We start from the raw sequence: 21,549 nt of genomic DNA on the forward strand, positions 1-21,549 counted from the left end.
AGCAGAGCAGCAGTAGCAGCAGTGGGCTTCACTAAGACTGAGTGCAAAAGGACATGACTGTGTGGCCAAGGGCCAAGCAGAACAGTGGTTTTACTGCACAGTTGTTGCACTTCAGGCTGATATTCTACTGCTTATAGATATTTCACTACCACCAATCTACTTCCTATTTCACAGGACACGCTTGTGTTTTGTTTTTTTGAGATGTCGAACACCGACTAAATAATGGACATAGCATTATCACATCACCTATTGGTTTGTCAACTCCCTTTTTGATGCCTTAAATTCAACATACCAGCTGACCAGACAGACCATACTTGGAGGAGTGGGTGGAGTCCAAGTTATCAAATCTGTACAGCCTGTGCCCCAGTATTCAATAACTGGCTAAAAAGATAGAATGAGATTGTATTTGTGGGCAGAAGCTGGGGCGTTTTAATACGTTCACACTCGAGTAGACACAAGGAATTTGTCATGTTTGGCACATCTGCACTGGCTTCACTTCTTAACCCTGGAGGTTGTCAGTTGGTGTCACTACTTGAAAGCCTGTGTTGTGTTTCTGAATAAGTCTTGTGTAAAAGAACTTGTTATATGAAGAGATGACATTTGTATGAGACTGACACTACCAGGCTCGGTTAAAAAAATGTGAGGCTGTGTCAGGTGCAGTGTACAGGTAATCTCTTCACTTGGGATGTTGATATTTCAGCCTTTGATTTTCTGATTCATGTCTAAGCTTGGTGCAAATGACCAGACAGACCTTGACTTTGTTTTCTGAGCTGCTGCTGAGTACGAGAAATGCCTGACAAACAGCAAAACAAACATTACTCGACACTCTTGGCTGATGATATCGTTAGTGCAAAGTGAGATGTCTTTATCCTTCCATGCTGACAGCAGATACAGGATGAGCAGTGAGCATGAGTCCAAACAGGAGGACATAAAATGGAAAATGCTAAAAGACCAATCGTGCATGCATTCACACATGCACACGCATACAGGAGTACACACGCACACTCAGTATGTTAATAGTTTAGGGATTTTAATCTCATGTGTACAAGATGTGACATTAAATCATGTGACCACATTTACATCGTGACATTCACACGGTCATAGATTAGAGAGAAGGGCAGAGTGTGTTTGTGTGTGTTTATACAGTGTGTGTGTGTGTGTGTGTGTGTGGGGGGGGGGGGGGGGGGTATCTAATAAACCAACCTTATCGCCATCTGGAAATTGAATTATTAGCGTGCAGCAATTTACTGTACAGATGTCTGTATGTGCACGTTTAGTCATGCATCTATAAATGCCTCGCAGTCCTCTATTTGCGTGGCAGATTATTCAACTCAACATTAACTGTTATTGAAATCAATGTGTATACGATGATACAATGATATCATGCAATTTCAAATCAGAATACATGAATACGAAACATTAAAAGACAGAGAAAGATACTTGTCAACACTCAGTGTCGGAATACTTTATACACATGAATCACAGATGGAGAATTGTGAAGAACTTCCTGATGCATTTACTTCATCATTTGAATTAAATGTAGCCAATTTATATGTGGACTAATTTCTCAAAGTAAAACGTTGCGAGCAGTGACGGAAAAAAGGACAACGTCTTACAGGAAGGAAGACAGAATGTGATCGAGGTCTTTGTCTTTGCATGACATACATTTATACAAGAACATTTCTGATGGTTTAGGAAGTCAGACCGAGTTTTCTTTTCTTTTGAAAAACGATGTATTCTTTTTTTCTTGTCCATTATACCAAACATGACTTAGATCTTGGCTGGATCACATCCAGTGGTCATGTAGTAGTGATATGATCTAAAGTTTTGGTGCACTGTTTTAGGCATGCTGATTAGCTTGCAGCAGGTGCCGGCTTGCCTCGCTGTCCCTGGGGTGTTTCACAGGAAACTCCAGCTAATTGCTGCAGGTGATAATAGCACACAATAAGACGACCACCTTTTCGCAGAAGAAGAGAAAAAGAAGGTGCTAAGTAAATCATTTGTCCCCACTTGTGCTCTCTTGGAATGGAGACGTTGGGTGAGAGAAACACGTCCTAATTACTGCACACAAACATCAACATGAAGTAAAACATGCATCTTTTGCAGCTAAATTAGCAAAGTTAGCCTTTTAGCTGGCTGCATTGGACACTCACCAGCCTCAAAATAATAAACTGAAATAACACATTTTGTTTGTTTGTGTTCGGGACATAGTATGTCAGTATTTTTTTTAAATATCATCAAACAGCCTGTTACTTGAATACCTTGGTGTGATATTATACATCATTATGTTATGCCAGCGACTCAAATACAGTGGCAGGTAGGTAAAAAACTGGTAGAGTGACTGGTAGATTTTTCAATCCACTAGTTACAGTGGCAGGTAGGCAAGCAAGTTCATCTCCAGCCTTGATAGGCTGCTGTAAACATATGTTTTAATAGTAAACTGGGTAACTGTATGGGCCTTTTGAACCAGTTGCAAGTTGTATAAAGACAGTATCACTCTATCTATGTGTGTATCACTCTATATAAAACAGGAGTATTTGCTCTAAAAACACCTTTGTTTTCTGAAGACAATATTGTGTAATACTACTTATTCCCAGAATGAGTGATGACTTCCCAGTTATAGCCCCCACCATTAAAAAGTGGAAATCAGGATCAGCAGGATATCTGCTCAGTCTTCTGTAAAATCAATAGCTGTAGAGGTCATGGATGATGCACCAATTGGTTGGAATGTGTAAGTGTGTATCATCCAATGCAACCCCCCCCCCCCCCGCCCCCCAACTCATATAAATATACTCTCTCTGCAACCCCTCCCCCCTTGTCCTTCTCTCCCCCTGCCCTCACCCCTCTGCCTCCCACACAGATGGTTTATAAGCCGTGGCTGTGTTCTCAGTACTTCCAGACCTCCCAGATGCACTGCAGCAGGAGGATCCCCTGCGGTCAGTACTGCCTGGAGGTGCAGCAGCGGTGCCCCTTCGTCCTGCCTGACAATGATGATCTCATTCATGGAGGCAGCCCAAGTTTTATATGCACAGGTACAAAAAAAACAGCTTACACCAAATACTTTGTCTGTTTTTGTTTTTGTGAATTATTTTTTATTTACGACAGGCTAATCAACAGGAATCAAACACATGATTACATAGGTAGCGTTCCTTCTTTCTCAAGGACACTTTGACAGGACAGAAAACCTCTGGACCTGGAGTAAATGCTTGAGACTTTACAGTGACAGGATGCTCTGTAATCCCTCGACTAACAGGATGAAACAGCATAAGTAGACATTGTTGACAACTGTTACAGCTTCAAGATGCAGCTGCAGAGTGGAGCACTTTGATACTGAACAGCACATATAGTGTGAGAGCAGTTCTTACTTCCATTCCAAGACGAACACAATCGCACAATTACAATAAGTAGAAAAGTCTTTGAATCATAAACAGTCCTCTGAGCATGTTTAACACAAATACTGTACTTTTAATGAATGTTGATGCTGCCCTCTGGTGGACATGTTGAGCACCACCTTGCACTCGTGTATGTTTTTGTGCATGTTATTTGACACTACTTTTGATTTAAGTTTTTATCAAAATAAAACAAAAGGGTTTTTTTGTGTCTGTCCTGTAAATGAGAGATAATGCACAATAATGCTATTATTACAGTTGTTATTATTGTATTAGGGACAGTGCATATTAATGAACAGCTGTAAAAGATGCCAGATTATAGCAGAAGTGCTAGTTTCCATCTGTTGTCCCTAGGCAGGTAACAGAGAGAGACACTTTACAAATAAAATACAAATACAAAGGCACAAGTGACACAAGAAGTCAACTGAAAATACCAAAACCATATGTTTCTCTTCTTGGCATCAACCAAAAGTCCGATGCCAAAAACATCTGTATATTTTGTTGACAATATCTAAATGTTGATTTGTCAGGAATTTGCAGTAATTACATATTTTCACTCTGCACAGTTAAGCTGTTGACAGTCAAACTGTGCTGAGTGGGCACACACACCTTTAAAGTTCAAACCTAACATTAGCATGTAGCCAGACCCCCTACAACCCCCCTCTGCTCATCATGTCAGATAAGAGATTGTCAAACTTCCCATCCTCTTTACAGTGCTTGTTTTGTTGTAATATATGTTGTTTTTTTGTTACTGTATTTTCTTTTTCCTAGCATGTGCCTTGTGTTTGCAACCTTCTCTCAACTGCAAAACGACAGTGTCCTTTTTGTATGCCAGTTTGCAAAGGCATGCCTAAAACCAATTATTTACTTAGATTGCTAAATGTAATAGATAGAAGACATACGAGGCACATCTCAAAATATATATAAAAAAGAAATGCCCAGTGTATGACCACCTGGTTGTGAGACACCTTGGCAAACTACAGCTTAAGACACATGAAATGGACACACACCTCTGGCAAAAGAAGAAAACACATGTATCACATCTGTATGAGGTGTGTGAGATGAACACTGCAAACCAACAGCAAACACCAATAAACTTGCAAATCAAATAAAACCAAACTATCAGCACAGAACATTTTTTAAACTTGACAAACACGTAAATAAGATTGGTAATTTCGATTTGGAAATATTGACCATAGTTTTAAGATTCTGAAAGCAAAGCACGGTATGATACTACCTGCTAATCAACCATGCACCCAGGGAGAGCCATGTTTGAAATACAATCATATTCTGCAGGTCTTTTGTGTTGTTAATTCAGCTCAGATTTTGCATTGGGTTTTTTTGTTGTTTTTTTTGTAATTTTCTTGTGCTATTTCTTATGTGCTATTGTTATGACGGTGATTTTAACTTGATGATGATGGTGATGTTAACTTAACAATTATGAAGTCCATTGCTGTCTTGGGTGGTTTTATGAAAACAATGCTTTTTGGGGTCTTCACAAGCAGAAAAGTATTTTAGTGTGATAAACAAGAAAAGGACTAACGAGTTAACTTTTTGTCTTCCTCACCCTGAATCCGCCTGCAGGGCTGCTGGAGGACTATCCATCAGGTGTGGACCCTAACGCAGAGTGCTGTGACGTGCGGTGGGACTTGAAAGTGGACAACCGTTCCAGGAAAACCCTGAAAAGAACTCACCCACCGTGCCAGCACCGTACCTCCCTCAGCTCGTCGGCAGCCTGCAGACTTTGTAACAGCCGGCTCAAACTCTGCCTGTTGGTTCTCGTCCTCCTACATACTGTTGCCAGCCTCACTGCATCCCACAATGCAACAGGACTAGGCCTCCCTGCCATCACGCCTCTGGAGGAGAGCCCTGCCAACGAGGAGTGATAGAGCTGTCGAGAGGCGGAGAGGTTGTCAGGGTGGGGGATTCCCTCACCATGGCAACCGGTGTGGAAAAATACAGCCACAGTTGTGTGAGCTGCAGGAGCTGTGTGCCTGTGGACATTCTGCAACACTCACTGGCAAATGGAAAATGCAGGACGCTCTGGGACGAAGAGACAAATAAATCAATCAAAACCAATAAACAAACATACAGACATACTAAGGGACTCGAGCTGTCCCTTAGATAGAAAGGGGACAATGCCACAGCCTTTGTTGAGTGGGAAGGTCAGCTTCCTCATGGCTGAGTTTGTCTCACTGCGCTTTTTACACTGTGTTCAAATTATTGGTTTCTGTTGCACTGGCTGACTGGAGTAACACAATCATATTCTCTTTCTAATGTTCATCCTCTATGTTTGTTTCTGGGTCTCTCATACAGGATGAAAATCTCTCTCTGAAATAGTTGGATTATGTGTTAAAAAATTAATAAGCTGCAAGTTTTTTCATGTATGAGGGTTTTTGTGTTTATTTACCGTGTGTGTACGAGCTTGTTTGTTTGTTTGTGTGTGTGTGTGTGTGTGTGTGTGTGTGTGTGGGTGGGTGTGTGTATGTATGTTTGTGTGCTTGGATGCATGTCTCTACACGTGTGTATATGAAAGGATGAATGTGTTATAAACAGGAAGCTGCAGCAGTGATGTTTAAAGGAGCTCTGCGTCCCCAGATGTCACTCAGTTCTGCTATGCTCGCGTGTTGGCCACAATCTGATTGGAACTTAACTGGGTTTTAATTGTTTTTCTGATGTCCATTTAAGTACAGTTTCCAACACAGGTTTATGGTTTCCCCAAGCTTTGTTTTGTGAGATAACTTTGCGCCTATTAACAACGCATTAGAGAATCAAAACCATTTGTGGGATTAGCATCAGTTAAACGCTAACACTAGGCTAACTGTCAGAAACACCAAGAACAAACAGGATTTATTTGTCCAGTGCACAGCCTCTGACTGTGTCGCCAGATCTCAGCAGTTACTTGTTGAGTTAAACATTCTTAGAAGTGATAGCAAAAAAGCACAAAATGAACACTCATTAACGAAAATGTCAATTTAACTTCAAGCTAACATGAAAGAGGGCTAAGCCATGTGAACAAATCATTACAATAAAAAGTTAATTATTCTGATAAATGGATAATAATGATTATTTTACCTGGATTCTCTCAAAGGTCTGCATATTAAGAGTTGGCTGATCTTTGTTTCAAGATGCTAAACCAAAGCATTGAGATTAGCACTTGTTAAGTCATACATGAATAAAAGACATGATAAAATGCAACCTGCTAATGAAACCTGCTAGTTACTTTGCTGACATGAGCTTAATGATGTCAATGAATGTTATTTTTTTGTTCACTACATTTCAATAAAACTAGTTAATACATGCAGCTTGTATCTGGAGAGCCTAAGACAAACATATACATATCGCTATAATATAAGTAGTAAGTATATCAATAATAGTATTTTATCTCACAGAAAAAAACGACTACATATGTTTGTGTTAAGCATGTCTTAACCAAAGATGTTGTTGCAGGCACTCTAACAAAACCCAGTTCAGATCGAGATTGTGGCCATTTTTCAGCATCATGGCTCAGCAGTTTACTGACATCAGGACTTAAGCACCAGATCAATATTGATTTTAATCAATGTTGCTCCTGACAAAGGCTTTTTTGTTATATTTTGAGTTTAAAGGAAATGTCTGTTCAACTTAATATCAGTGAGATAAAAACAATGGTTACTGAAGGTTCCTCTGTCTTCTGTCTTCAGATTCTGGTTCATCTCTTTCATCCTGCTGATTGATAATCAGTAATACTTGAAAACAAAGCTCAATTAATTGTTTGCCCTTGAATCAACACTGACCAGAGACTGTATGAAAGAAGTGGATGTAGCAACTGTGATGTTACAGGTCATCAGTTTGCAGGTTAGTGCCTTGAAAATGGTATTTCGGCCAAGACTTTATTGATTTTTTGGCGAGGCTATCATTTGTACCTGAGTGTGGATCCACCATCACTGTGTGATTCTACACTGAGTTAACCATGCCCAAAAGCAATGGGACTATAATGAACAAAATGATAAGGATGCTGTTCTGACTTGAAATGACAGGTTAATTCCAAAAACTACTTAGGAGAAGCTTACTAAGGCAATTTACAGAATTGTAAACCAGTTAAGTTTAACACAGACTTCCATGTTGTTGGACCTGGTTTCCCAAAGTGCAGTTAACTCTTTCTGGCACTTGATAAAAAATTTGATTTAAGGCACTTTCACATCAGATTCAGTTTTTAGACTCATTGGGTATGTTCCCTTCTTTTATACAGTCCATGGTACTGATGTCTAATTCAGTGGTTTCATTTTAACCTCATGCTTTTTAATTCACAGGAAACATGTTGACTGGGTGTTACTGGGTGAATTTACTCAATCAGGAAATGCAGTTCTACTGAATTATTATGAAATGAAGAAGAAAAAGTGTTAACATCTCAAAAGGGGTGAAAGCAAACCTTCAGTAATAGATGGTAAAATCCTCTAACCACCTAAAGGGTTTATTACGCTGGCCAGTCAACCTACATAGAATTACACTTTACACGGTCAGTGTGTTTCTGGTGAATTAAAATGTTTAACCTACCCTCATCAATTGCATCTTGAGGCTCTCTGCAAGAATATGCAGCCTCTTTAATTATTTTTCCTCAACCCCACTCTGCACCCCATCGGATTCCAATCAGCTCCTGTAGCATGCCCACTGTCTCGTACTTTTCTCCTCAAAACATTAAGTAAAAGGGCTTATTAAGATATACAGTATCTCAACACATCATCATCAACACAGTCAGTAACCCTGAACAACATACATTTGAATTTTTAGCAGACAAAAGGTCAAAATGGGGCTCATTTCATGTTTCTTTCTGACGTTGTACATCCGCAGCACTGAGGGACTCCACTGTCTTTAACTGAAGAGCAGGAACAGAAACAAACCCAGAGAGACGAGCATGTCATTTTTTGTGCGGAAGCACCAATGGCTTAACCTGATAATCGTCTAAGTATAAGCTGACACCTCTGTTTGATTCATAAGTATTGACCAGCATGTGAACAGAAAGAAATGGTATGACCTTAAGGGCTGACTTTTCTTTAGTTTCTAAAGTTTCTTTTGTTTCTTCGATGAACATGGCTGTGAGATCAGGTATTTGAAGAAAATCAGATGTTGCTGAATGCATTTTTATCCACTGTCAAGTATGTTACTTAAATGAGATGTCCAATCGGATAATTGATGTCAAGAATTTTATTATACAGCATATATGAGGATTTAAAATTCATTATTATTAATCATAACTTGTCTATATAATCAATATTTTGGCCTATTTTGACTTTAATGCTGTTTAGACTCACTCCCCACTCGCCCCACTCGAGACTTAACCATTTCTGCTTTGCATGAAATACATAACTGCTCATTGTCATTCTGCACAGCCCTCCCATACTCATCTTTGACAAGGGAATCAGTGATGGAAAAATGCTGCTATTCTCTATGACATCAGTAGAGGGAGTTATTTGTATTCTTTTATATTGCTACTGCTGCTGAGGACCTACCACACATAGACTGTCATTTACACAAGAATCAGGAAGGCTGAGCTCTGGAAGAAAAAATGATCGGCTTGTTGGGAAAGCATGCTGTTGTGTGTGTATGTATGTGTGTCGTCAGCGTATGGGCATATGCGGAAGTGTGTTTCTGTCTCCTGCTAATAGCTATGTGTTCTCTTGGGAACTCATTAGCTTTGCCACGACCTTGGGACCTGCAGGACAGTTGTGGCAAACCACTACTGCCTGTAGACCCACAGGGACCTGCTACACTACACGTCTCATTAATCACTGAAGCCCAAAAGCTACATGGACTGTAGTGTGAAACCATCGTACCATACAATGTGCAATAACGGTTTCAATGCCCCAAGACCCAGAACAAACTAGGGTAGGGTTGGATCTACTTTTCTCCTGTACCTGTCTGATAGAATGTTTCTCTATTGTTTGTCTATAATTAAAAAGAAAATGTTTGAGGCGGTGCACAGGAGGTGACAATGACCTGAAAATGGTGCCAAAGCTTATATTGTGTGAAAAATCCTCAGTTCAAACCCCCTGCTATTCAAGATCAAACATTGCAGGCAACAGGAGTTAAACAGGGTTCCTCAGTGTCTTAGAAATGTGCCATGTTAGCAATATATGGATTGCACCTCATAAACCTCACAAAGCTCTCCCCATTACACATGTAAGGGATCTCTTGAAGATATACATGTGGTTTCATTCTGCTTATCATGTCTACCGTTGGTCATGTGTTCATACAACGGTCCTGCATTCAGAGGTCATGCAGAGGTTGTGTCTGCTTTATATGCAACTGTGTTGTCCTTCATGCCCCTTCAGACATATTTGCACCAAGGATGGACATTTTTGTATGGAAAGTTGTCTCCCCTAACATGAATTATTAGGCATGCACATGACAGTTAATCTGCTGTTATAACTTACTTTCTTGTGTTTTTTGGTGTCAATTTTGTTTATGCATTAAACTTCTAAGAAAGTGTGGGAGGTACAATAGATTCAGTCTTGATTCTGAACAGTGGGCTGTAGCAGTCGTAAGGTATGGTCTGTCACATTCCATCAGATGCCAAACTACAAATTGATCTTGTTTTTTTTTAATCCTTGCACATATAGCCTATGTATGCACCCCCTGCACCCTCCCTATTCTATGTACACAAATATTGCTCTCTTTCACTCGGCCTCTCTCTGTTTTTCACACTAGTTCTGTTCTCTATCCTGTGGATCTATGCAGAAGCCCATTCCTTTTTTGGTTGTAAATATGTTCCCTAGTATGCTGAACAATGTATGTCTTTGTGTCCAGGTTTCCTTGTGTATTTTAAGTTGATGTCATGCTGTTACTTCCTTCTTCTTCTTCTTCTTCTGAATCTTTTTGATTTGATTTAGTTTTGAGTGTCTGAAATCATTGGTGTTAAAAGAGAATGTGTTGAGGTTTAACCAATAGAGTCGTCCTCAGCTTCACAACCTTATTGGGAAAGGTTGTGGCCCTGTGTGTGTGAACGCGAAAGATTTATGATTATAGAAATAAAAAAAGGTTCAAAGTCATATAGAAGTAACATTGCGATTATGATTATTATGATTACTATTATACTACCAGTATATTGTAATATTATAGATGCTTTAGTTCAAGTAACTTCTTTAATTTTTTTACAAACAACTTTGATGAAATGATTTATAAAACAGTCTCACGAGTCATGATCTTTTCAAAAAGTATGAAAACTGCTACAATGATTAAAATTGTGTTCCGATGAAAATAAATACAGACATATAATCTTTTCTTCTGTTGTGTTTTTCAATGATCTGCGGCTCATTTTTTGTTAAAATGCAAGAATATATATTCAATACTACAATAATGATTGCTGGTGAAGCCCTCTGCTGGTGGACATTGGTAATATCTTCTGTCAGCTGCTGGAGCACAAAGGGTAAAGTGCTTTATGAGAAGGAAAAGTGAAAGTAGTTCATTTAATTTTTCATTTTTGTTTACTATCATTATTTATACTCAAGTTAACCCCGAATAAAAGTGACTCAAAATGAAAGTGGAATCAGCAATTCTGTTTGATACACTTATAATTTGATTCAGCACCCTAGTAATTCTTCGGCTCCTGAAATCTTGAATTCTTTATACTTCCCTTAATACACCTTTATAACATCCCGTTGGACCGTCCATATCCTGTAGAGACCCTTACAGTAGGCTTATTAGTCAAACAAACCTAAATCCCCCGTGTCAAATGGCTGCGTCTCTAAGCTTCAGCTGAGACACAGAAAACTCAACATTTTCATGTTGGGTTTGAAAAGATCCTTCTAGATTGACAGTTTCTAACAGTTTTTCCCAGTGCAGCAATTACACAAATCCCCTTGTGTAAAACTAATGTAGTTTCTTTTTTGATGTGCTGTTCATCAAATCTGCTATAATGTATAGAGAAAACTGTTAGGCAGAGCTGAGATTTCGAGAACCCAAAATGCAGTACACAGAGTCAGAGGCAGGGAGCAGGTGCAATGAGTAACTTATTGACCAACGTGAATCTTCGAAGATCCTGAAGTTCAGGGGACGATAAAGAGCCGAGTCAAACTGGTGTGTTTGCTGAGGGGGAGAGCTGATAGAGGAATCCAGACTTTGTGCTGAACCGATCTTGAATCCAATAGATGCAGGAGTGGGATGGAGGCAGGAGTTGAGCGCTGGGAAACTGTAGACGAAGGAGAACAAGTCTAAGTATAATATACACAGAACAGCTGGACACAGAAATTCAAATAAGCGACTGGAACAAGACTAATTGCGTAAACAGTCTACGATCTGGCAGAGTGGTGGAGTTGAAGCCCAGTATTTGTAGCAGAGTTGATTGAAGATGATTAGCAGCTGCAGCCCAACTCCTACACACCTGATTCCACTCCTGCAAACAAGAACACACACACACCCTCCTAGCCAGGATTAAGCTGAGGTCATGACAAAAACTGTCTTTTATTGCTGGTAAAAGTAAGGCTGAGGTTTATTCTTCTTTATTCTTGTTTGTTCTTTTTATTGTTCAAAACAAATCTTATTGAAGTTGGTAAATAATTCAAATCATGATCAGGGTTCAAAGTAATATAATCATTAGCATACATAACTATACTACAGTGTTTGTGTAAGGTTTGCCATTCCTGTTAATTTTTTTGTTGTCAATTCCAACCACCAGATGGCAGTATAAGCATTTTGGAAATCTAACAGGAAGACCTTAAAAAATGCACAGCAGAACCACAGGGATGAGAATGAGAGCAAGACAGCCATTTATCAACCCTGTTTGGTGCTGAATTCAGTGATTCCCTACAGGAAAGGAGGGATTCCTTTCACTGTATCCACTAGGTGTTAGACTGTGGCTCAGTTGGTAGAGTCGTCGTCTCAATCGGAAGGTTGAGGGTTCGGTCCCCAGCTCCGGTGACCAACATGAATGATGTGTCCTTGGGCAAGACACTTAACCCCCCCACCCCTACCCCCCACCCACCCACCCAACCAGCTCTGGGGCAGTGCTCCCTCACTCCGAGTGTAAACACCTAATTTCCCTTCGGAAATCACTGAAGTAAATCTTGATGAGAGTGAGAGTGAATCTTCAGGCCTGGATATATTTTTGAATCAAACGTCTGATGATTCTGCTGATGGAGACGAGCCGAGGCCAGGCTGGTCACACTTACATTTTAATATTTAATGCCACTGCACATACATTTATTCAGCAGTTTATGAGGCACCATTGACATTTAGTCAATGAATCTCCTGAGTTTGCATATACATGATGCAAACTCTGAAACTGAAAAGTGAAGCAGCAGCTGTTTCCATTCATCCACTCTGCAGTGCACCTAATGTGTCACCTGTTCTGGATTAGATTATTGTGGGTCAGTAAACTGCAGCTGTCTCAGTTTAATTTTCCTCTTGAAAGATGTAGTACCAGCAGACTCCCTGAAAGTCAATGATTTTCTAATAGCTGATTACATAACAGAGGAACAATACCAAAATGCATATTCACGTTTGTCCTCTTCTCTGTGCCGCTGAGCCTCTTCAATTCGGATTAAAGCCCTCATTTCTATTTTAGCTTGTTGGTGGGGGATGATGTGCTCAGCTGACTAATCCTAAACTAGCATGCCAACAGTCAGTATCCAATATTCCACTTGTCACTCAGGGCACAGACTGCTGATGTGCACGTGGACAAGCTATTGAAAGACCTTTCTCTTTATGAGAAAAACATTGCTCCATAAAACATTTTTAAATGTTATTTTTGTGGGGTTTGTTTTTAGATCTTTTACAAAAACATTGCTATAAGTATTTTACTTAATAAAGCAATAAAACTGCTTTATTAAAACTCAATTCTTTGCTTACAAATACTTACCAGCAGAGGTCAGCACTATGCAGGATTTAAACTAAACATAACGTCAGATTACATTAAGATCAGTCATAGTTTTTAAAAAAACAAGAAGGAAAAAAAATCTGAAAATATTTACCTTGAATTATGCTATACATAATTGCGTCTTGTAACAGAAAAGCCTGTGCTTCTACAACAATCCTTATACCAAAGGGGAAAAATCTGGACTGTCACGTCATACCAAAATCGCAGTGCTAAACTGAGACGTTTATTTGCTTTTTCCCCCTTTCCAGATTGCATACTGCAGATCTCATGGAACCGAATCCTCGAAAGAGCAGATGTCAGAAATTTAAATCCCAAAAGATTCATTCGGCATCAACTTTGTCACCCTCCATGAAAATGTTTCTTCTTATTCTTGGGAAAAGAGTTAAGAATTTTCTGCACCGTTGAATACTTCAAAAAGTCACAGCTTCTGAAGTCTTTATGTAACGGCTCCTCGTAACAGTTTCTAAGCCAAGTCTCGGATGCATCTGCCTGTTTTTCCCAACTAGAGGAATGTTTTATAACAAGTGGACAAAACATTTGGACTAGAGGGATTTTAGAAGATGATCTGCCTCAAAGGAAATCAAAAGACAGCAGTCAGAGGCTGTCACTTGCATCATTGCTGATTGGTGGGGGGAATATTGATTGGACATCCTGAACTACAATCATCAGTTTTGGTCACTGCTGAAGGCTTAATGAATGAGGTATAATTAAACAGATGCGTAAGTAATGCTGATTGCATGAACAGAGTTGGGGACCGGGTGATTGTAATGTGTCAGTCACATCCAGTAAAGCCAAATTAAAGCAAATGGTTTCATGTCAACCTTGAGTTACTGATGTGCACGTCTCCCTGGATTTTACAGAGAAAGCAGAGCGAAAACAACCCATGGCAGTAAAAAATATACTACTTCAATTAATTACGAATAAAAAAACAGGTTAGCCCCAGAACTACCTTAAGAATCCCCTCCTTGTTAATCTCTCCTATGCTGTGTTTTATGTCCGTAACTTTCTTTCTTTTTTTCTTTTTTTTTTGCTGCTGCAAAGTTAAAAATTATTTGTTATACAAACCCAGAGCAACATGTCCTGAATCACAGAGGAGAAAAGTCTTCATTCAAAACATTTACAACCTGAAGCCTCTTTCACCACCACCTGTATGTCATTCCTATCTATCTCAACACTGTTTTCAACTATCCACTATCCTCCTCGAGAGTAAATGCACGCTCACTCATGCCTGCAGAGTTTAATACATAATACTACATACTGTATGCTTGTACATTACAAAAGCAAAGAGATCAAAAATCCTCATTGTCCAAGAGGTCATCGGAAAATGAAAGTTCCTCAGAAGCTTTAAATCTTCTTACATCTAATCTAATTTAACAGAACCATTTGCCTTGTGATACAGGACACACAACATAGTCAAATAGATAACAAACATTAATCTTATATTGCATGACTTACAATATTAAGAACACACATCCCGAGAGTAAACAAAATAATATAAACCGGAGAAATCGAAATATACCAAAGCAAAGCATTACAGCATGGATGCCAGCCAAAAGTCAGCAAAACAAACTTCTGGGTGATTTAAAGGGAATTTGCACATTAATTAAAGAGAGGTAAATGGTTTATAACAAATATAGTTGTTACATGACATGAGCACTATGAATGCATTTGACTGTTTTCTACTATGAAATAAGCTAATAAAAAGGAAGAGAGATTGACTACTATGCAGTGTAACTCGTCATCTGTCATTTTCAGTGGAGCTGCTGTGAGTGTTCAAATTGTTGAGGCATAGAATGAGAGTTGGGGATGTATACTGGTGCTGTTGAACTGCAAATATGTCAAACATCCAGTCCAAAGCTTTCAGAGTAGATCATAAATGGTTGCCAGGCAGAAGCACTGTCTGTCGGCTAAACATATAATCTGTGAAGAGTCCTCACAACTCACATGTGACTGCTGCATTCACACCCCCACTTAACTTACGTCCTTCGGCATGTAGAAAGAAATATGAATAGAGCCAATTAACAGCTTTTAACCCTCTCTCACACTGGTGTTGCGTCGTTCTTTCTCTGATTCTAATTTTCACACAGTATTTTCTAACGCAATTCCCTATCCACTAAATTCATTTATCCAAAGTAAGTTTCGATTTTTTACCTTGTTTATTTTTGTCCAGACTGAACAATACGACTATACTGCAGCCCTCGTCCTGGTAATCCTGAGAAGTCTATCTTGAGTTGAGACAGGAGCTGAGAGTTTGGAGAGACGGAATTACACTTGTGCTTATCAGAAAATAAAAATTAGTACTAAGAAAAGAGGGTCTCAACAAACCTCTACATCCCTCCCTACCCCTACATTCAATATTTATACGACTCCAATGAGAAAAAAAGGATTTATCACTTAAGTTTCGTTTCTGTACTTGCAGTGCGTTTGATGCATTTTATGCACTTGTTTAGCCTTTTTGCAGCTCGTTTGTTTGTTTTGCAGCGTTTTTTTTTTTGTATTTGCAATTTCCAGCACGTTTGTGTTTTTACATTTGTTTGTGAGTTTGCATATGCTTTTGAATGTGCAGCATTTCTGAACATGCTACGCGTTTTTAAAAAAAGAAAACGTTTGCTGTTTCATCAGTTACAGAGCGTTTGACCCCCACCAGCCACTGTAGTAGAGAGATTAAATTCACTGACAAACTGAAACCTATTTCACATTCTGTCTGTCTTTTACTCACTCACAAAAAAAACCAAAAAAAAAACCACACGCATACGTATACAAGCACTTTCAGATGCAGATGCGCACAGGGGTCACATGGAGCATCAGTGATTAGACCCAAATGGAGCTCAACCCTGACTGAAAGCATCTGTTTCTAATGCCATCTGTCGCAGATATCAGCTCTTGATGGGCTGACAGTGACCACAATAAATACATTTGGCAGTATTTATTGGGTGAGTTGCATAACATTGTTTCCACAGTGCAGAAACATTTGAATGCACATTTTGTTGAATTTAGCTACAAACCATTTCCTGTTCATGTGATCTAGAACACTTGTAATCAGTCTTCTACAGGAGCTGGTACCAACACATGCATGGCTTTTCCAACCATCATTGACCTTTTCTAAGGAGATATTTTGACTAGTTCCCAACCGAAAAGCACAGGTGTGACTAATGAAATTAATGATGGCTGAATTCCATTTAGCTGCCACACTTTCAGGGTCCTGCTGTTTTGGATGAATGTCTGTTCATGACTGCAGGATGTTTGCATCTGACGAGACAGACTTTCAGGTTTATTTTTCATTCTGTGTCTAAATATATATATTTATTTTAGGCAGAAACAGAACAAACAATCACACTTTACAGACAGAACCAAAACAGTCTAATGGGGCTGCGACTATACAATTATCTACCTCAACTATCAACATTAAGGTATCACACAAGGAAAAGAGGAATAGTTGGCCAACAACATTCGAAATGCCACAAAAGCTTCTGTGGCAACACAGCTCAATACATTGTTTAAAACACAGGTCCTGCCTCTAACTGGACAGAAAGCCAATCATATTTTAGAGGACAATGTCTTGGGTTGCAAATCAGGTTTCAATAGGGGCCAAGCCATCTTCAGGCCACCACTATAAACACCTCAGTTTATAGTTCATTAAGCTGGTAGTTCTTTCTTATTGGTAAGGGCATAGCTTCTGTGTTACTGTTTTTTGGTTGGACACGTTTATATAAATGATTAAATTTTTTGTACAAAAAAAAAATAAATTAAAGTATAAAACCACGCTAAATCTATGACCAATGACTTCACAGATGTTTTACAAACTCCTTGCTGTTTTTCACAGATTGATGTCGTAGTTCTGCATTCGTTTTTACCGCCATTTTTTGTAACAAATAATCTCTGAGTCATCTCTGACTCACTGCAGGCTAATATAGTTTCCTTTTCTGACAATATGCAAACATAATGTATGACACATTTCATATTCTGAGGAGCTGTGATGTGAAAAATGATGATTTCCTGTCACATACAAACACAGATGCTGACTAATAAAACATGAACATTTTGGTTAAAACACTCAGGTGGGTACATCTGATTCAAGTAGCAGAGCGCTTTATTGCTTGCTTAGTGTTCACTACAAGCTGCTGCTCTTGTACTGTGCAGGAAGCATGCTGTCTGCAAAGCAACACACCTGAGGGACAGCTGCCCCACAAGTAATCAGTATCTGTTGCCTCCGGGGGAACACATGCTTTAAATAACATATTGCATCAAATGCAGGAAACTATGGTAACAAGAAATAAAACAGTCATTCAGGAATTAAACAGTTGCATTTTCAATGGAGATTATAGGGGTGTTTATCTTTCATCTGCCATACAACTTCCTTTCAGTGTAGCAGACATACAAACACATATTAATGCATGCATATTGCAAACTTGTAGACTTCATGTATCATAACGGGATGTGAATCTAATTGTATGGATGACATGAGGCAGCCTGATTAACTCATTAGCAGAGGTTGAACCTTCACCTTAAAGGGAGTATTTGCTAGTGTGCAGGAAGGAGGGAGCATGACTTTGAATAAAACAAAACTCAACAAGACATCTCATTCTTTCCAGGTACTCTATTCTTTAAAGAAACATACAGACATGGAGATTATAGGGACAATATGTCCTATTGTTCTATAGTTAAACCTGAAATTTTATGTTGTGCTTGAAGTCAATGTGTTTGTATCAGAGGTAATTCAGACGTTCTTTAAACACATGTAATACAAGCTAAATGTTTTCAGGGATCAGTCTAAAAAATCGCAGAATGGTAAATTATGCATGTTATGTTAATGTAGGATATAGTGTGACCGTAGTACACCACAATATGAGAAAGCTATCATGAGTATTTGCACTAAGAAAACACTAAGCTTTATTTTCAAAGTTACATTGTAAGCATTTGCTATTAATCTACTACCAATTGTCAACACTAAAATACTCTTTTGATCTAAAGAACTGTAGTTAGCAATGCATCGTGGGATGCTTACCTTGAAGCAAATTGACAAAGGCCATAAACAGTGTTGGCTACTGATGTTTTAAATGATAGGACACAGTGACCAACATCTGCTTAAACAACCAAGAGCTGCACTTTAACCACTACCCATTATTGTCACCCCATTTTAGCACCTTATCACACCAGATCCTCCTTAAACGGATAGGCTATCATAGCACTCTAACCAGACCAAGTTTGTAAACAACACTGGTACAGACTGGCTGCCCTACCTCTTTGTATGCAGGTAAGTACCACAATCCTCCCTTAGTTTCTCTCTTTTTGTATGAAGTTTGGGGCCCATTTGCACTATTAACCCTTGTGTGGTGTTCGGGTCTGTGGGACCCATTTTCATTTTTTATTAAAAGAAAAATGATACAATTAATTATTTTTTTAAACTGAGACTCACTGACTTTGGCTCATTTTCTGTGAAGAACATATATCAGAATACATATTTAATGACCACACACCATACACCCCCCCTACACGTTTCTATTACATATAAGATGTCCGGGTCCACTGGACCCGGGGCTAATAGAAGTGTGGGTACACAGAACATCAGAGGGTCAAATGTGCGAGAAAATGAGAGCAGACAGTGTTGACAAACAATGTTGCAACTTTGTGTGGGAACCACAGGTGCAGAAACACAAAAGAAGCAGACCTGCAAACCTGCAAAGTGTGGTATAAAGATCTGGGCTGCCTGTGATGCCACTTCCTCATATGCTTGGAACTTACAAGTCTACACAGGGAAACCTGATGGAGGAGCCCCCGAGAAAAACCAAGGAATGAGAGTTGTCCTCGACATGTCTCAGGGACTCAGTGGACACAACATCACATGCGACAATTTTTTTTACCTTGCATTAAAAGCCACAAAATGCAACGGGTCCATCAGACCCACAAACACCGGCTGAGTAACAACAATATGAACATTACACAAGGGTTAAGAGAGATCTGGGAGGGTGGAATCTGTTAACGTTGTATACTATGTCATCCAGATAAGAGAGTGGTTGGAGAAAATGGACAAGCTGGACCAATCGCACATGGCGGACACCCAGCAGCAACAAGTCCTGTTATGACAAGTCAGCCTGGCCGAGAAGCTTTGACCCAGGATAGAAAGTCCTGGTGTTAGTACCTAGTGATAGAAGAAGTGGATAAGCAATACTTAACTCTCATGTGACCTGGTAGACCATGATCTCAGATGGAAAACTGCTTCAGGTAAGATCTATCTGTAATTCAGAAGGTTTGCACAAAAATGCTGGGAGAACAACTATTGTTAAACATGACATTGTTGTGAGAGAGAAGGTGCAAAAATTAGGTTGCAGGATCCCTGAGCTGCTGATGCTGGCCTCACTGAGGAGGGAGGTTGACCTGATGCCGTCCCTGGGGATCATCAAGGCTTTAAAAAGCGAGTGTTGTAACCCAGTGGTCCTCATACCAAAGAATGGAGACATAAGGTTCTGCATTGATTTCAGGTACCCTAATTCATCTCATCATCTTGATTTAAAGTTATATTAAATGGATATCTTTTATATGCCTAGTTCTTATAATTTGGTTTTCTATTTTTGGGTAAAATAAAAACTCACTTTTTTTTTTAAACGTACTCCTGTATCTCGATCCTTACTGCTTGTGCCCCTGCAAGAGAATCCTTCTAATCACTGTGTTACGAGAATGAATGATGTCTAGGGTATGCTCATTCTCTAACACATAGACTATGGAAACAAAGGCTGGCTGGCAGTGTAGAGTGCAGGCTTACCTCCAGCTTGCAGTCAGCAGCGAGCTCCAACCGTAAGGCTCCTCACAAGCATACAGTCTCTTTCTCAAGTTTTGCTGTTTGTGTTTTGGCTCGTCAATTGAAAAGGGGACTAAAACGGGAGGTAGGGGCCATCCACATGTTTTTTGGTCAATAAAATAAATTATTTTTGAAGAAAAATCTTAATCCGTGACTTTTATAGTACAAATATTACTTATGAATTGCTTATTTGCTGTAAATAGATGAATGAAAGTCAGACACTCGGTGAGTTTCTTTAAGATTCATCATTTCAAACACATTTATTTCAAAATGATGGGATTTAACTCACCTTTCCACTTTGTCACTCTTGAAATTATCATGTCACTACTGAACACTACATAATTGTGACAATTACAGTTAATTTTGAGCGTAACTAAAGAATAGGAGGAAGCAGAAGGCTAGCGTGTGGATTAATAAAGGATATCTTCTTAAAGTGATTCTCTCTGATTTAAATTTTATATACCAATTATATATTAATGTGTATGACAGGCATACAAAACACAGAATAAACACAAAATCAAAAGAGTAAAATAATATGATCAAATATTTGTATAGATTTTTTGTTTTTTTTTTCTCCACAATTTTCCCCCTAAACCGGTAGCCGAAGAGAGGGAGATGCGGGGTCAGGAGAGGTCACGCAAAAAAAAATTCTGTGTACACATAAAATATGTATTTTAGTTATTTTTATATCAACCAATTACTATTTCCCTCCATCATGTCTGCATGACTAACTGTGTCGCAATAGTGACACAGGAGAATGTAGACAAATACACTGAATTCAAATTTTAACTATGTTTCGCTCTCTCTCGCATCCCTCCCTGCTCTCTGACGGTGGGAGTAGGAGGCAGACGGGACTCAAGTGAGGCTGCGCGAAAAATGTATGTATAAGGTACATATAAATTTTTCTTTTCTTTTTTCTTCTTTAAATCAAACACAAAACCTTGACACTTCTATTTTAATAACTGTGTCTCAATAGTGGCACAGGAGAATGTATAAAAATATACTTTATTTAAATTATGTTTTGCCAGATTGCTGTTGGAGTTTTACAAACGGTCAACAAGTGTCATCCTTGTCCTCTCAAAGTGTAGTTAGAACACTTTGGCTGTTGTATCTGAACTAACATGTCCTGTTGATTTGGTTCAAAGGTTTTCCAAGTAGACAGATGTTATCTCCCGCAGTCAACATGCTCCATGCTACTAAAGAAACCCCCTGACTCTGAATGAGACTTCATACAGGTCGGTCTGCTCTCTTTCATTTCTCTCTCCATGTGTTGTTTCGATTGTCTCACTTTGTTACATTAAGTCACACGAGAATTGGGATTATTATCTTTATAAATATTGCTTTTGAGTACACATTGTTCATTTCTGATTGGTTATGAAAATATATATTTTTTTTGTTGTTTGACAGAGCGTCACTAGAGGAGCAGTGACAAGCAATATGACAGTCACTTCTCCTTTCCTTTACACCCAGACTCGAGTAGTTCACACTGGAACTAAAACAGAGCCCTTCCT

The 21,549-nt window shown here is 39.1% G+C and overlaps 1 protein-coding gene across 1 annotated transcript in view; it reads left to right on the top strand.

The window, feature by feature from the left end:
• nalf1b (NALCN channel auxiliary factor 1b) overlaps window positions 1-10,632 on the top strand; it is a 117,769-nt gene extending 107,137 nt beyond the window's left edge. The window contains exons 4-5 of the mRNA XM_079358303.1: window positions 2,861-3,032; window positions 4,974-10,632. Coding sequence (XP_079214429.1) covers window positions 2,861-3,032; window positions 4,974-5,275 — 474 coding nt within the window. The 3' untranslated portion in view covers window positions 5,276-10,632. The remainder of the gene's footprint in view (window positions 1-2,860; window positions 3,033-4,973) is intronic.
• Window positions 10,633-21,549: the final 10,917 nt, after the last annotated feature.

This window comes from Symphodus melops (genome assembly GCF_947650265.1).
Source record: "Symphodus melops genome assembly, chromosome: 12".
NCBI lineage: Eukaryota > Metazoa > Chordata > Actinopteri > Labriformes > Labridae > Symphodus > Symphodus melops.